Source organism: Primulina huaijiensis, chromosome 2, assembly GCF_012295235.1.
Source record: "Primulina huaijiensis isolate GDHJ02 chromosome 2, ASM1229523v2, whole genome shotgun sequence".
Taxonomy (NCBI): Eukaryota; Viridiplantae; Streptophyta; class Magnoliopsida; order Lamiales; family Gesneriaceae; genus Primulina; species Primulina huaijiensis.
This window is the reverse complement of record NC_133307.1, coordinates 20273255-20290565: the sequence shown is the minus strand read 5'-3', so window position 1 is coordinate 20290565 and position 17311 is coordinate 20273255. Positions and strand designations below refer to the sequence as shown.

General features: G+C 34.8%; 1 protein-coding gene across 1 annotated transcript; it reads left to right on the top strand.

The window, feature by feature from the left end:
- Positions 1-2267: 2267 nt before the first annotated feature.
- Positions 2268-2732, top strand: LOC140957329 (uncharacterized). The gene has a single exon (XM_073414535.1). The coding sequence runs from the start codon at positions 2268-2270 to the stop codon at positions 2730-2732; it is 465 nt and encodes a 154-aa protein (XP_073270636.1).
- Positions 2733-17311: the final 14579 nt, after the last annotated feature.

Here is a 17311-nt window from a genome sequence, read left to right as displayed (position 1 = left end):
CATCACATATCTATGTCCGGACTTTCCGGACGTGTGACGTGTTCCCTGACGATGTTTCTGGCATTCCACTCGAGAGGGAGGTGGAATTTGCTATTGAGTTGATGCTTGGTACTGTGCTGATCTCTAAGGCACCATATCTCCTAGCACCTACTGAGATAAAATAATTAAATGATCAAATTCAAGAGCTGCTATACAAGGGGTTTATTTGCCCTAGTTTCTCTCCACGGGACGCATCAGTATTGTTTGTGAAGAAAAAAGATGGGAGTATGAAACTCTGCATCGATTGCCGAGAACTGAATAGGGTGACAGTGAAGAACAAGTATAAATTACCCCGAATTGAGGATTCGTTTGATCAATTGCAATGAGCTTCGGTATTTTAAAAGATAAATCTTCGGTCTGGATATCACCAGCTAAGACTAAAGGAGACATATGTGCATAAGACGGCTTCAGAAAGCGTTATGGGCCTTATGAGTTTTTAGTGATGCTTTTTGGACTGACTAATTCCTCAGCGATCTTCATGGATCTCATGAATTTCGTATTTCATCCTTACCTCGATCAGTTTATTATTGTCTTCATTGATGATATTTTGATCTATTCCAAGAGCCGAGAGAAGCATGTTCAGCACTTGAAGACGACATTGCAAGTATTAATACGAGATCGGAAATTATATGCAAAGTTCAGCAAGTGTGAGTTTTTGCTAGAAAATGTGGCATACCTAGGCCACATCATTTCGAGTGAAGGAATAGAAGTCGATCCATCTAAGGTCGAGACAGTTAAAGAGTGGTCAGTGCCTAGAATTGTAACAAAAATCCGCAGTTTCTTGGGTCTAGCTTGCTACTAACGCAAGTTCATCAAGGGTTTTTCCTCCATTGCAGTACCCTTGACATCTTTAACGAAGAAGAATGCGAAATTTGTATCCGGACCGGAGTGTCAAAATAGCTTTGACCAATTGAGGCAAACACCCATTACCACGCCAGTTCTAGCTATGCCGACAGAACAAGGGGAATATGTGTTGTTTACCGATGCTTTGAAACTTGGATTAGGCGCAGTTCTCATGCAACACGATCGAGTAATAGCTTATGCGTCTAGACAGTTGAAAAGCCACGAGAGAAATTATCCGACACATGACCTTGAACTTGCAACAATCGTATTTGCGCTTAAAATTTGGAGACACTACTTATACGGTGAGAAATGCAAGATCTTTACAGACCACAAGTATTTCTTCACCCAAAAGTAGCTGAGCATGTGACAAAGAAGATGACTAGAACTTGTAAAGGACTACGACTGTGACATTAGTTATCATCGTGGTAAAGCTAATGATGTTGCAGACGCTTTGAGTAAAAAATGGACAGTCTTGGACGAATTATCAATGCAGAAACATCTACAAACGGAAATTCAGAGGTTTGTTCTTGAAGTTTGTGTTAGGGGAAAGGTCCCTAATCTCGCTACTTTAACAGTACAGCCTACTCTACGAGATAGAATTCGAGCCGAAGATGGCATCGTTAAATATCAAAGACGGCAATGGGTTCCTAGTGGAGATTCACTTAGAATTGATATTATGACAGAAGCCCACAATACCCCTTATTCTATACACCCCGTAAGTACAAAAATGTACAAAAACTTGCTACTCTAATATTGGTGGCCGGTATTGAAACGAGATATCATAAACTTCGTATCTGAATGATTGACGTGTTAACAAGTGAAGGCAGAGCATCAAAGACCAGCAGGAATGCTCCGACCACTTCTCATTCCCGAGTGGAAGTGGGAGAACATCACTATGAACTTTGTGGTAGGTTTGCCAAAGACGATGAAAGGACTCAACGCCATTTGGGTAATAGTGGAGCATCTTACTAAGTCAGTACATTTCCTACCAGTCAAGACGACTTTTCTATGACACAGTATGGGGAGCTATATATTCGAGAGATAGTCATGCTGCATGAGATTCCAGTTTCTATAGTGTCGGACAGAAACACACGATATACTTCATCATTCTGGAAGAGTTTGCATGCGGTCTTGGGAACAAAGCTACTATTCAGCACCGCATTTCATCATACGGTCAGTCTGAGAGAGTCATACAAATTTTAGAGGATCTACTCTGAGCATGCGTGATTGATTTCCAAGAGAGTTGGAAACCAAAACTACCTCTAGTGGAGTTTACTTACTGCAACAGTTATCAGCCATCTATAGGAATGACTCCATACAAGGCACTCTATGGAAGGAAATGTAGATCGCCCATCCATTGGGATGAGGTAGGAGAAAGAGCTACAATGGGACCCAAAATAGTTCAGCACACCACAGAAATGGTCGCCAAGATCCGAGACAGAATGAAGACTGCTCAGAGTCGACAAAAAAGCTACGCGGACAAAAGAAGACGAGATCTCGAGTTTGCAATCGATGACCACGTATTTATAAAAATAGCACCTATAAAAGGTGTTATGAGATTTGACAAGAAAGACAAACTGAGTCCAAGATTCATCGGACTATTCGAGATACTCGAGAGAGTGGGAGCATTAGCATACCGAGTGGCGTTGCCAACTAATCTCATAGGAGTTAACAATGTCTTCCACATATTGATGCTCCACAAGTACATGTCAAACCCTTCATATGTACTGAACTTTGAGCCCCTACTGCTTACACCAAACATGTCCTATGAGGAGAGACCTACTCAAATATTGGGTAGACAGGAAAGAAGGCTACATAACAAGGTGATAAAGATGGTCAAGGTCAAATAGCTGAATCACTCAAGGGAAGAAGATACTTGGGAGGCCGAGTCAGAAATGAGGAGTCGCTACCCCGATTTATTTGGCAAGCCTTAATTTCGAAGACGAAATTTTATTTAAAGAGGGGAGGATTTGTAACGTTAAAAAATCAGCCCACGTAAATCGCATGTATTCAAATTATTTAAATTACTTAATTGCATTATTTAATTGATTTTAAATACTTAAATGATGCATAGTATATGATTGAAGGTGTAATTGCATGATTTCATGAAAATTAAAGATTTTATCCGAACATTCGATAATAGGCCGAGGAAAGGAGACCGGGGACGACCAAGATAAAAATATCTTTCGATTAATGTTTTGAGGCTTGATAATATGATTAACTATGATTAAATTTTTTAAAAAATGCTGGAGTCCAAATCATTTTACGAGACGAGCTCGATTTTATCCGGAAAGTTGGTTTTAGCCAAACGAAAGACTTTTAAAGACCCAAAAATTATTATTTTTGAAAACAAATTTTGTAAACTTTTATTTTACAATTAAATATGTATTACTGGGCCTAATTTATCTAAGATTAGTGGGCTAGTTATTTTTAAACAAAAAGCCCAAAACCTTAATCCATTAACACCTAAATTTCGAAAATAATAAAAACAAACCTAGGGCTCTTGAGACTCCATTCAACCGTTCACTTCACGCACCAAACACACAAATTTTCGAAAATTTGGAGAGGAAAGTTCAAGTATTTTCGTCGCCCGTTCGTCCCTCTTCGCAACCCACGCCAACAATTGAATATTAGAGCGTTTTAAACGTAAAGGCACGCTTCTAAACTCTTTTTATGCACTATTCAAATCATATTATGCATGTTTTATGTATTTTAGCATGAAAAATATTTGAGTACAAATCGTTTAATGTTTTGATGATTATTTTCAAAGTTTTGATGATTTTACGATTTGTGTGAGAATGTAATGAATTTTAAGGGACATGCTGCCAATATAAGACGTTAAAGGGCTAGAAAAATTGTCGTTAGGGGACAACACAAGGGAAAAAGGACGTCGTGCATGGCTGATGGTTAGAGTCTAGGGTTTCATGGAGTTTTTGCACATGATGGGCTCAGCAAAGGGAAAGCAGCGTCCGGGCTGGGACCAGGCCCTGTGTGGCTGTGGCTGGAAGGTTGGCTTGATAAGGGAAACTCACATGCAAACCCTAGGGAAACCTAGGGCTTGCGCGCGCGGCTATACAGGAAAGCGACAAGGACGTGGGGTGGTAGGGCTGGTCAGGATTATCGAGTAGGGTCCTACGAGGGTGATCATGGGTCTGGTGCATTCTTGGCTAGTGCCTGGACGAGGGTGGCCCGATGGAGGAGAGAGCTGCAAACCTTAGGGAAAAAGGGGCTAGTGCGCGGTCGGTCTTCGGGCTAAGGGATAGGTGCGCTGGTCCAGGACGGTTCTGTGTTGTCCAGGAGGGTCTGGTCATAGTTCGGTCCTAGGTGGCTTGAGGATGGTTTGAAGGTTTGGGAAAAACGTGGCTTGAATTGAGGCTAGGGTTCGAACATGGCTTAGAAAGGGGTAAGGGCTCGAACCGGGGTACACGGGGGCTGGTTCATGGCTCACGGGGGTAGTTTAGATATGAAAAGATTATCTTTAAAGTTTGGGAAGAAAATATTAAGGTTGGAATTAATTTAGGATTAAAACGTTTTACGGTTTAGTTAATAACTCAATAAATCGAAAAGCTCGGGTTTACGTCTAAAAAAATGTTAGATGTCAATTTTAAGCTTATATGATGATTTGGGGAAGGCTCAAGTCAACAAAAATAAAAAAAGTCAAAATCGAGAATTTTAGAGTCCATGAGTAAAATGATCATTTTACGTCTTGGGTAGTACGAAAGGTCTGCCAGTGTCCCAAAGAATCATAATACATGCCAAATGATATTTCAAAATGTTTATGATGAAAATATAGAATTTTATGATATATGCTAAAACTATACGCTTTTTCTTGTTAAATGCTATTTTTTCGAATTTGGAAGGACACGATATTTTATGAATAAAAAGGAAAAAAATATTTTGAATGATTTGAATTGACTGTGAAAAACATGATATAATATGATATGACTGGGGAGTCCGTCAATGGGAGAAGGCCGTAGAGGGAGCCCATTTACGGGAGAAGGCCTAGAGGGAGCCCGACCATCGTATTACCACTTTGACGAGGCCCAACGCCCATTCCCATGTACAATGGTGAGCTAAGACTGATTAGTCGACCACATGATTATACAATTGCATCTAGTCACTTTCAAGGATCAAACTTCACCCAAAAATGATATATGATGACAAAAAGCTTTACGATTTAACGATTTATGATTTCTTTAAGCTTACAAATTTATGCTGGCTTTTTTAAATAAAAATATGATTTTTAATGCATGTACATTTATATGTATTATTTGTTATTAATGGTTAGAACGTACTGAGTCATTAGACTTACTAGGTTTGGATCGTTGCAGGTGAGGATGATATTGAGGCAGCCGCTGATGCTTGAGTGGATCGAGTCCGGCAGTACACTTTCGAGGGATATTTATTTCCGCACTTTCTTAGTATTTAAAGTTTTATGAAAAAATTTTGAGGATTTTCTATTTAGAGATTTATGCTTTATTTTGAAGTTCGATTTTAGATTATTTTTAAATGTTGATGTATGATTTTGGTGGTTGATGATTAAGGACTTTTATGCATTTAGGATTTTGAAATGTTGTGTTATTTTCACATTGAATGCTTTGAATTTAAAAAAAAAAAATTAGCAGGATTTTAAATTAAAAAAGTAGTGGACGTTTCAAGTGCCTTCCAAGTGCTGCTGAAATTTTTCGAAATGTGCACATCAAATTCGGTCGAGTAGCGAAGCTCTGCCACAGTCCAGGCCCAGAAAAAATTCAAAATCCCAATGCAGAACCCTTCCACATTTTTTTCACAAGATCTGAGGTAAGAGAGCTTGTTTTAAAAATTACGAATTTCGTTTATGTATTTTCGTTTCCTTGAAAATTCGATCTAGTATAATTCTTCTTTTACTTCTTTCTTGATACGATTATCGTACGTTATGTGTTTTGGGCATTGTGAGGATTCAACTGGATATGAGTGAGACTCCCAATATGAATATGTTATGGCCTTTACACGTTGAGATTGTAACCGTTATATAGCATCGCCCCCTTAGAAGAGTAAAAATTAGGGACTGATATCAGTAAATATGGAAAATTGAAGAATCTCAGTGCCTATGTCAAAAATGTGTTGATATGAATCATGTTATGCATGGTATGTGTTTTCGAAATTCAAGTACTTGAACAGCCCCCACTTGCTGAGTGACGACCATGTCACTCACCCCTTACTATCCCTTCCCAGATAAGCCTGAAGAATATATTGAAGAAGAAAAGTCGAACTAGTTTTGGGGCTGGTGATTTACGAGATCATTAGTTTAAGTTTATGTTTTATTTAATTTGTAACGCTTCCATATCAGTCTATCATTTTCAGTTATTCTGTTGTAAAGACAATGTTATTTCGTTGGAATTTATGATATAAACTGGTTTTGGTTTAAACTGTACTACGAGGCTTGTTGTTTTCGATTGTGTGATTGCTAAACAACGTCGGTGTAGAGTCTGTCGACTAACCTCGATCTGGAGACGTGACCTTGTTGGTTTTCATCTTCACTAATAAACTGCAAAGATCTATATGTGAAAGGAATATTTTATTCCTAATTAATCTTTGTCCTTTATTTAAATTGAAAAATAAAAGTTTTGCATTTTTAGACTAATTTGATTTGATCTAATAATAAATTTTATTCATAGATTCGGTTGACCTAATCTAATTTTGGTTTTTATTTATAAGATATAATATCTTAGATTTGAATAGAGTCTTATTCCTAATAAACTCTTGTTTTTATGTTTGTAGGATTTTGTTCTCATGGAAAGATAATTAGGTCAAGATATGAAGATCTATATATATGTAATATTGAGATAAGAACGTGACGACTTTGGACGGACTTTTACGCATCTGTTGGAGTTTTTTTCTCTGAACATACTCGACGTTCAGAGTTGAAGATAATTTTCATGTTGAAAGACTGTGTGTGATTGATTCATGTTTACACCGTGTTGCTGATTGATGTTGAAGACACTTGAAGAACAATACTGACACAAAGTGTTGATCGAAGAATGTTCTTTTATTTAATTTTAAGTAACTTCGGTTTATGCATCTAGTTTTTAGTATTTGTTTAGTTTGATGCATTTCAATTCCTTAGAGTGTCAAGGAATTTAGTTTTGTTATTTTCACTAGTATTGTTTTGTGTAAATGAGTTACATCCTTTTCTAGTAAATTTTTTACCATGAGGCGTTGCACAAGTATTTGTATTTGTGCATAATTTAAAACTGATGTTTATTTATTTAAAGTTTATGTGTGTGTTAAATAACGAGCAAAACACCAACTTCTTATATACACACAATATATTTATTTCCTATACGTTTATGATCAACAGCCATTTCAATATGCATGTAACGTTTCTCAGAATTCCCCCTAATTTTTGTGAATATGGGATCATAGAGGAAAACAATAAAACCCGACAATTAAATTTGAAGCCTTCTTCGCAACATTCTTCTTCGTATAAATATCTTCCATCCAAGTAGTTACAACACATGTATAAAATAAAAGTGCGTTAGAGTATCGAAGCATACCAAAAATTTGAAGTGCTACCCTTTGGTACGAAAGAAAAGAACGTGTATGACTTTTCCTTGCTGAGTTTTAACATAGTAGGTGAGACTCCGATAATGAATAGAGTAATTATCGGAGCTTGTGCTGGTGGCGAGGTTCTCGGCAGAGCAAGAACGAAGGATGGGGAGATTAATGACGGAAAAAATTTAAATTAGCGGAAGGAAGATTTGTGAGAAATAATCCATTACAACCCTACCGAGTTATTATCCGTTTGACCGTTTTTTGACCCATGTTTTTTTTTAAAAATACATCCAAAAATATCTATTAATTTTTTTCTAAAAAATATTCTTAGAAAACATTTTTTTTAAAAAAAAATCTTGTCCAAACACATATTTTAAATTATTTAGCATACAAAAAAACTAAAAACAATTTTAAAGTAATTTTCCAAACATAACCCTTAAATATAATATAATATATAAAATAGAAGATTGTTCATTTGATGACTATTATGAAATATTGTATATTCTAAATACATTCTTAATCAATTTAGCGACTTTGAAAGGAGGATAAAAGCGTTTGAGTTTAAGATTTATAAAATAAATGTTGTGTACCATATTTAGTTGATATGGACGTCAAGATTGATTTGACTAATGCATGCAAAGCTCGAATCAATTTAAACTCCACCTTTTTTGCCTTTAAACACAAACCAGTGACATTAGGAGTCCATCTCTTTTTATTCCAAGACGAGTGGAAATGTCAATGAAAATCCAATAAAAAAATAAATAATAATCAGCTTACTGATCACCTAGCTATGACGTCCCAATCAAGCTCAAGATCCTCATACACAATGAACAACGCATAAATATATATACAGATGCATAGAAGTCTATCCGGATCATGAGTAGAATAATTTAATTTTTTTCCGAATTAGTTGATGTGTTATTTGATTTTTAGTAAAAATTTTTGAGTCCGGAACCAAGACCGAATATAGTTTAAGTCAAATTAAAACACATATTATTTTGTCCAGTTGCATTTCGTTTAAAGTTGGTTTTCTCCATATTTGATCGGTTTATTAGTTAAGAGGATTAGTTTAGTGGTTATACATAGCATATACACTTCACTTTCCGTCATCTAAAGCTTTGTCACTTCTTTAATGGCTTATCAATGAACAAATGCATTTGGAAAATATATTGATTTGAAATAGTCTGCAGTCGTTTGAGTTAGGTGTCACGCCTCGAAATCGAGACGCGTCATTGGCGTTGTTTAACAATTTACAATTGCGAAACAACAATCCAAATAGTACATAAAATAGCCAAAAACCAGTCAATCACACAACTCATGACTGTTTCAATAGTGTAAAACACAAATGCGAAAACAATCACGTAAAGAAAATAAACTAAAACTGATGCTTGAAACTTCATGTCTCGAACTTGATCACCAACCCCAAAATATGTGTTGTTCATCATCTTCTAGGGAGTGAGTGTTTAAGGAAAACACTCAGCATGTGGGGGCCAATCGTATACAAGATATCGAAATATACATATAATATGAATTCAAAGGTAAAATATCACAGAATATATCTCCACACGAAATCAAGACACGGGAAAACAAAATTCGAAACAAAGCATTGAAACATATCAAACAAAGCACTGTTATTCATCTCTTTATTTATGGTATACTGATCAGTCCCTAATCGGTATTCTTCTAAGGGGACGAGGCCATATACCGGTTATTATAACACACCGCATCAGGGCCTTATCTTATCACGTCTCGGAAATAGCCTTACCACTTTTAATTCGAATCATAACAGTGTGTTTTCAAGACATCATAGCATTACATGAAAATCATGTAGAACGAAACATGTACGAATCAGATAACGTGAAATGAGTAATGTACGGTTGAATTTTCAAAAACATGAACATCATTATTTAATACATACGTTTATAAGCCCACTTACTTGATATTGATATTAAGAAAAGTGGAAGAAGATTAAGTGGAATACTCGAACTCCAATGTTGTTCAATTACCTTGAACTGGACAGGAACTTGGCTGCTGGCCGCAGGTGCTTCAAATTTATAGGAACCTCTCGAGTTGTTTCTGCTATCCAAGACGTGCAGAATCTGCTTGAATTTTTTATGTTGCCAAGTATTGCGAAAAGGGACAGATTCTGCTCGAAAATTAGCAAACTTTCTGCTGCAACTTTCGGAGTGTTTGTGGCATCATTGTGCCATCATGCAGGGTATTTATTGGCCCATGTAGGTGAGATGAAGAGGCTGTTATTCAAGATCATTACAACTATCTTTTAAGGCCTTCATTAGCCTTAAAATTGTTGTTACTTGTGCAGTCAAATCAACCCTTGGATGCCCCTTTTGAATGGCATTAGATGATATCAAGTTATTATTATCTTTTGTTGCATCTCATTTCAAATTTCGAAAATCTGAGCAGAATTTTTTTGAGTCTTTACTTTAGGAATGTGAAATCAATTAATTTCAATTACGTCCATCCAAAATGCAATTTTATAATGTCGATTTTTTTGCTCAATAAAATGCATCAATGAAGTTGAAATCAAACGAGTCAAGATTCGGCAAACTCTACACTACAAGAAATTCTGCATACAACAACACACATACGACAACTGTTTTTCACAAAAACCGTTGTCGTATGTTTTTTAACAACGGTTTTATCGAAAACCGTTGTCTTTTGGGGGGCAAAGACAAAGGTTTTTAAAAACCGTTGTCTTTGGGGGGTCAAAGACAAAGGTTTTTGGGATCAATGACAACGATTTTATAGAACCGTTGTCTTTGAGCGTTTTTTTAGGGTCAATGATGAACCGTTGTCTATTAGCGTGTTTTTTTGGACAATTGACAACGGTTTGAAGAAACCGTTGTCGATTAGCGTGGTTTTTTGACAAACAACGACGGTTTTGGAAAACGTTGCAATATTTAGCGACGATTTTTTCAACAACCGTCGCTAAATTTTAGCGACTGTTTTAAAAAAAACACATCGCATCTTTAAATTTAGCGACGGTTTATATTAAACCGTCGCTAAAATTAGCGACATTGTTTTAAAACCGTCGCTATATTTAGCGACGGTTTAAATCCAAACCGTGGCCAAATAAAAATATGCGATGGTTTAGCATTTACCATCGTCAATAGCGACGGTTTAACAAAAATCCGTCGCAAACTGTCTATAAATATCTCCATTTTCGATCCATTTTCCTCCCCAACACTTCACAACACTTAAAATTTTTCTCTTTTACACCATTTTATCACTTCACACAACACTTGAAATTTTTCGCACCACTTCATAACACTTAAAATTTCTCTCTTACACAATTTTATCACTTCACACAACACTTAAAATTTTTCTCTCTTACACTATTTTATCACTTTCACACAACACGTAAAATTTTTCTAACCACTTCATAACACTTAAAATTATTCTCTTTTACACGATTTTACTATTTCACAACACTTAAAATATTTTTCTTTTACACGATTTTAGTTTGGATTATTAGTTTCTTTTAGATTTATTAAATTATTAAAAGTGTTTTTTTTATTTTTCGAAACAAATTAGCGACGGAAATCTTGATTACTGACCGTCGCTAATATTAGCGACGGACTTCATTGCTACCCGTCGCTAATTTTAAATTAGCGACAGTTAATCAAACCGTCGCTAATTTTAAATTTAAAATTAGCGACGGTTAATTAAACCGTCGCTAATTTAAACTAGCGACGGTTTTATTCAAACCCGTCGCTATTTTTATTTGCGGCGGTTTTTAAAATCCGTCGCAAATTTGATCTACCACAACGGATAAAAAACGTTGTCGTTGAACAGACTTTCAACAACACCCTCAGTTACAACAGTTATCCGTTGTCGTATGCCGTTTTTGTAGTAGTGCTAATATGAGTCCAGTAACTCGAGGTCAAGTTGAGTAGATACGATTCAAGCTCGAGTGGGAGCATTATCTAAGTGCAAATAATATTCCATTCGATTCACTTCATTTAGTTGAATTGAATTGGTTTTTAAAAAGCTTGATCTAGTACCTGAACCAATCCGGTTCGATAATAGGATCCGCTCCGCACCGGAATCGACTCCAACTCGGTCCGAAACTAGTTTTTTTAAAAGAATTTCGAGTACTTTGTTGTTTAATAATTGTCACTCGTAGTTATGTTGCTTAATAAATAACATGTTTAATTATATATTATTGAAGATAAAAAAGTTGATTTCAATCCGACCTCAACTCGGTCCTATTCATTTCTAATTAGATCAATAGTGTTGTCAAATCCGATAAATGCAACCCATTTCGTTTTTTTTACTAGGTTTTGGATTGTATTATATACTCAATCTGGTAAATCCCACATGTTATCAGATTGGTTTGGTTCCATTATTTTATAATCAAGAACCGATTAAATGTGGTCTGATAACTTGCCTAATCACGTCAACAATTCGACCAAATTAGCTGCAATTAAAATCTAGTGTACCAAAAATGAAACTTTGAAAACATAATGGACTAAAAACAATAAATAAATAAGTAAGTGGACCAAAAAAGTCATTTTTTCATTTTATTAAAATCTCTAAAATTTGTAATAGAGATTCCTTAAAATAAAATTAAATTATATGTAATTTTAAACTAATTTCTTCTGCAATGTATAATTACGAATCTAATCTACGGTACTTAAATAATTATAAGGGCATTCTTTTGTTCATTAGAGGGATATAAAAAAATCTTTGACCTTCGTGGAGTCGAAGGGGCAAAATGTGTGTTAATTACTATGTGACCTAACAAGAAAAATGTCTTTCCGTGTATAACCAATGTTTTTTGAATTCTCCACGTTTAATTAGATTTTTTTTTTATTGATAATTATAATATAGTACTGCTGTCATTTTAGGGTACGTGCTTTAATTTCAAGAATCGATCCTTTCAAAATTAATTATATTTATTGTTTGACACACACACATAAATACATACACGCACACACTTGAAAGTTGAATATTTCATATTTTATTTAAAATTAATTATATTTATGGTTTGCCAGACACACACGCGCATACACTTGAAAGTTGAATATTACATATTTTTTTTTAATAAAACGTTGGATTATAAATTATTTTGAAGTTTCCTCCATGCCTCAAATCTTGAATTTTCATGTCATACTAAAGATATGAGAATGTAAACTCACATTTGCGCACAATAGAGCCATTTATTTAATTGATTCATAATATATCCAGAAAGCAACAATATCGACTCGCACTACAAAAAATTAGCCTTTTTAAAACCGTTGTTAAAGCCCCTGTTGTTAAAAGGTTCGCTCAAATACAACGGTTTTTCACCGTTGTTGTAGCTACAATTTGCGACGGTCAAAAAAAATTAGTGACGGATTTATGCAAAATCATCGCTAAAATTAGCCACTGTTTAATTTAAAGTCCGTCGCTAATTTTAGTTTTTTTTATGATTTCCGTCGCTAATATTTTCATTAAAATAAAAAAATTACTTTTAATAATTTAATAAATCTAAAATAACTTACAATTTGACTATATTAACAATATTCATGATCTTAACTAATACTTAAAAATTGACCAAAAATTAAAGCGAAAAAATTTACCCTAAATCGAAAGAAAAGTTTTAAGTGTTGTGAAGTGATAAAATCGTGTAAAAGAAAAAAATTTTACATGTTGTGAAGTGGGGTGTAAGAAAATAGATCGAAAATGCGGGTATTTATAGACAGTTTGCGACGGTTATTGGTAGAACTGTCGCTAATAGCGACGGTATTTTCGAAACTGTCGCATGTTTAAATTTTGCGACGGTTTTACTTATAACCGTCGCTATATTTAGTGCCGGTTGTGCTTAAACTGTCATTAATTTTAGCGACAGTTTTACTTTAAATTGTCGCTAAATTTAGCGACGGTTTACAGAAAAACCGTCGTAATTTTGAAATTAGCGACAATTTTGCTATAACTGTCGCTAAAATTAGTGACGGTTTAAGCACAACCGTCGCTAAATATGGACAAACTGTTGTTATTTGTCCAAAAAAACATGCTAATCGACAACGGTTTTTCTAAAACCGTTGTCGTTTGTCAAAAAAAAACACGCTAATAGATAACGGAACGTTGTCATAAGCACTCAAAGACAACAGTTTTATAGAACCGTTGTCATTGACCCTAAAAATCGTTGTCTTTGACCCCCAAAAGACAACGGTTTTGTAAAACCATTGTCTTTTGCTTAAAAAAACGCCATACGACAACGGTTTTAGTGAAAGCGAGCTTTAGTGTATGATCAGTTTTGCTTGTAAGCTTGAAACTTGAATCAGATATCTGTCTATGTAATCTTTTATTTTGTAGGTTGGTAATATGTGCTCAACTGTTCTGCATATCTATTTATAGTTCAAACTGCAACTGTCACAAACTTAAAAAAAGATAAGTTCCAAATAAGGATAGTCGTTGTTGCGTCTTTTGTCAAGATCACCATTCTATGACATCCGTACAAAATGTAGTGTGATTGGATTTGGCTGCAAGCAAAGTACGGAAAAACTTATCGGAAAAACTTATCCAATAATCAATTTATCCCTCTGATGTAAACTGATATCCTTGAGAATGAATGATGATTTCTAAACTATAACTTGACAAAAAGTGCTTTGATATAATTTAGTTTAGGTCCAAATCAGTTTTTCTTGACTAGTTCAATTTAGGTAAAAAATTTAGCTTGTGGACATAGTCACTTCGTCCATTCGGATGACTCTGTTTAACCTTTTTCAATTTAACTTAGACTAGTTTGCTTTAAATCATTTTTAATACCAAAACATAAATGTTCCAAAAATTCCCTCATTTTTAGTGTTTGAGAAAATTAAGCAATACGTCCATTTATCTTTTGGCCAAAATGTACGAATAATTCTGATACCAAATATCTGACAAACTAATAGCTACTGTGTTAGGTCGGTTTGAAGGGTCTAAGTGTTTAGAAGAGGGGGGTTGAATAAACACTTTGAGATTTTGACTCTTTTTCGAAATAATGAATCAGTTTAGTGACAAACTGATTCCAATGATCTTGTTGTCGATATCATTCAGTTAACTAGTTAAAGTGTGGAAATAAACTAACAAATATATTGAATACTTAAAGAACAACTGAAATGATGAACACAAAGATTTTATGGATGTTCGGAGACTTCAACTACTCCTACGTCACGTCACCCTTTCTGTCACAATGATAGGTTTTTCACTAAAAAACTTTGATTAATTATAGAAGCTGTAATAACCCACTTCAGTTTGGACTTAAACATTGCCAAACTGAAACTCTTAGTTCCTTTACAATTTATCAGTATACAACCGATTTTCTTTCTTAGCACAACTGATCTTAGAAGATCGAATACAATAGTGTAAGGCGCTAGTACTTTAGCTCAGATGATAGTCTTTAAGCTATGAATATTTATGTGAAGTGTGAGCTCTTCTATATGAATATCTTAACTTATCGTGTATTACTGAATTCGAAAATCAATCAGAGTAATGATCCAAAAGTTTTTTTCTCAGCTGAACTCCTCGACTATTTATAAGCTTTGCTTCCAACGGTAACATTGAATGCATTAATTAATACTTATCCGTTGATTTGTCCTTTTTGGATTGGTCAACATTCTTCTGACAATAGTACACTGTGACAGTCTGCTATGCAGAGCTCTTTTTGTTAGTCGCAGTCTGCTGCATACGATTTGTAGGTTGGTAGCTGTGATTTTTCAATCCTTTTTTAATTTAAAAGTCTTTGAAAATATTGATCAGTTGAGTAGCAATTTGGTCTTTTGATTTTTAAAAAAAAATTAGCTTAGTAAACATTGAGAAATCATCAACAATAATTAGACTGTATTTCATTCTCCCTAAGCTCGTGAATGAGATATGACCAAACAAGACCATATGCAACAGTTCTAAGCTTCGGGTTGATGAGTTACATCCTTTGTTCTTAAAAGATGACCTAACTAGCTTCTCAAACTGACAAACTGAACAAATTTTGTCTTTGGAAAATTCAATTTTGGGCAAAACAGTGACCAAACCATTCTTCCTCATATTTGCAATGAATTCGGAATTTAAATGATTTAACATCGTGTACCACAACTAGTTCTTTGGTAAGTTATAAGTAATGAAGCACATTGGTTCACTAGGTTGAGTAGTCCAATTGATTTTGTATGTATTGCCACATTTGTCACTTGTCATTATAATGCATCCAGAAATATCTTTGACAATACAAATATGTTTATGTAATTCAACTAAATAGCAATGATCATACATTTTGTTTATGCTAATCAAATTGTATTTAAGAATTTCAACAAGTAGTATATCTTCAATAATAATGTAACAATGGATAAGCTTATCTTTACTCACGATTCTACCTTGAGAAGCATCTCCAAAAGTAATCATATGTCCAGTAAACCAAGTCAGTTTAGATAGCAGGTTAGCTTCACCAGTCATGTGCCTTGAATATCCAATGTCCGAGTACCGAACTGACTATTAGAGTAGGTGTCCGTTGAGCCGTTGGCCGATGGTTCACATTGAAACTCTATGTATAAACAATCTTTATTTTAATAATATTTGAAATTATTGTTTTGGCATATAAATGCTTGTTGCATAGATAAAGTCCTTGAATATACAAATAATAGAAAAAATATGAGATGCTCATATGATGAGTATCATGAAACTCATATTTGGAATACTGTATATTCTAAAAAGTTCCTAGTCGAATTAGCCATCACTAAGAAGGATAAAGGCCGCTCGAGTTTGAGACTAGTATCTGTGATGTGAATACCATATTTCATTGGTAGGAGACATTGTGATGTCCGAGCATGCAGATAGGTGCTCCTTGTAGAGTGCACCGAACAACCCTCCATAAAGAACTTTCCAAGTGGTTCTCACTTATCGAGTGGAAACATCCTAATTTATGGTTGTACACCATTAGTCCTTATGACCTGAGACAACATTGTGACTCTATATGCTAGCATTGTACTTTGACTTGTTTACCGACTCATATGGGATTATCAGGTGGCAAGGTTGGGTGTTTTGTCGAAACATATAGGAGTCTATGTATTGTAATCGGGGATTCACCGCTTACCTTCGAGTATGGATCTCTTACGTGATCTCATATGTACGTAGTTTGAAATCTCTGATCAGAGTGTTGGTAGTAATTAAGAAAGGGGTTTCTTAGATTACACCATCAATGCAATTACGACATGACACATATCATCGATTCTTTGACAACTCTCGATACACCAATGGTTGTCGAATCGGTCGGGATATATGAGATTAAGGGACTGTATTGTACGCTTACCATAATGTAATGGTTTTTGCAGGCACTATCATTTGATACCTAGGGAATCATGTAAGCGATGCTGCTAGGCGTTTAACATGATTGGTTGGTTACTATCAGACTTGAGTTCTGACTTTCTTATTATCAAGTAGTTGATAAGTAAGAATAGAGCAACTGGGGTATGCTCATATAAGGACATATTTAGTCCTGAATCACATTGAGATGTGAACCCGCTGCTAGTTGTATCAATGAACCATTGATGGTCACACAAGTACTAGCTTTCTAGATCCCGTTGAGAAGGAAATTAGTTCAATGTGTTGAACGGCTTATAAAGGAGATTATAAGCACAAGGAAAATTAGAAGTATGACTTCTATAAGAGGAATGTAACTTTTAATTTGTGGAAGTGTTCCTAAATTAAAAGTTGGCCAAATAAATAATGTATTTGAAAATTATGATTTTCATAAATATTATTATGGACTTAATTAAATTAATTCAAGTGTTGAATTAATTAAATAATATTGGGTTTTGTAAAGCCCAAATGGAAATAATTATTTAACTAGTGGCTTAAATAAATTCAAGTAAGATTTAATTGATCTGAAATGTGTTTGAGATATTAAAATAATAGTACATGG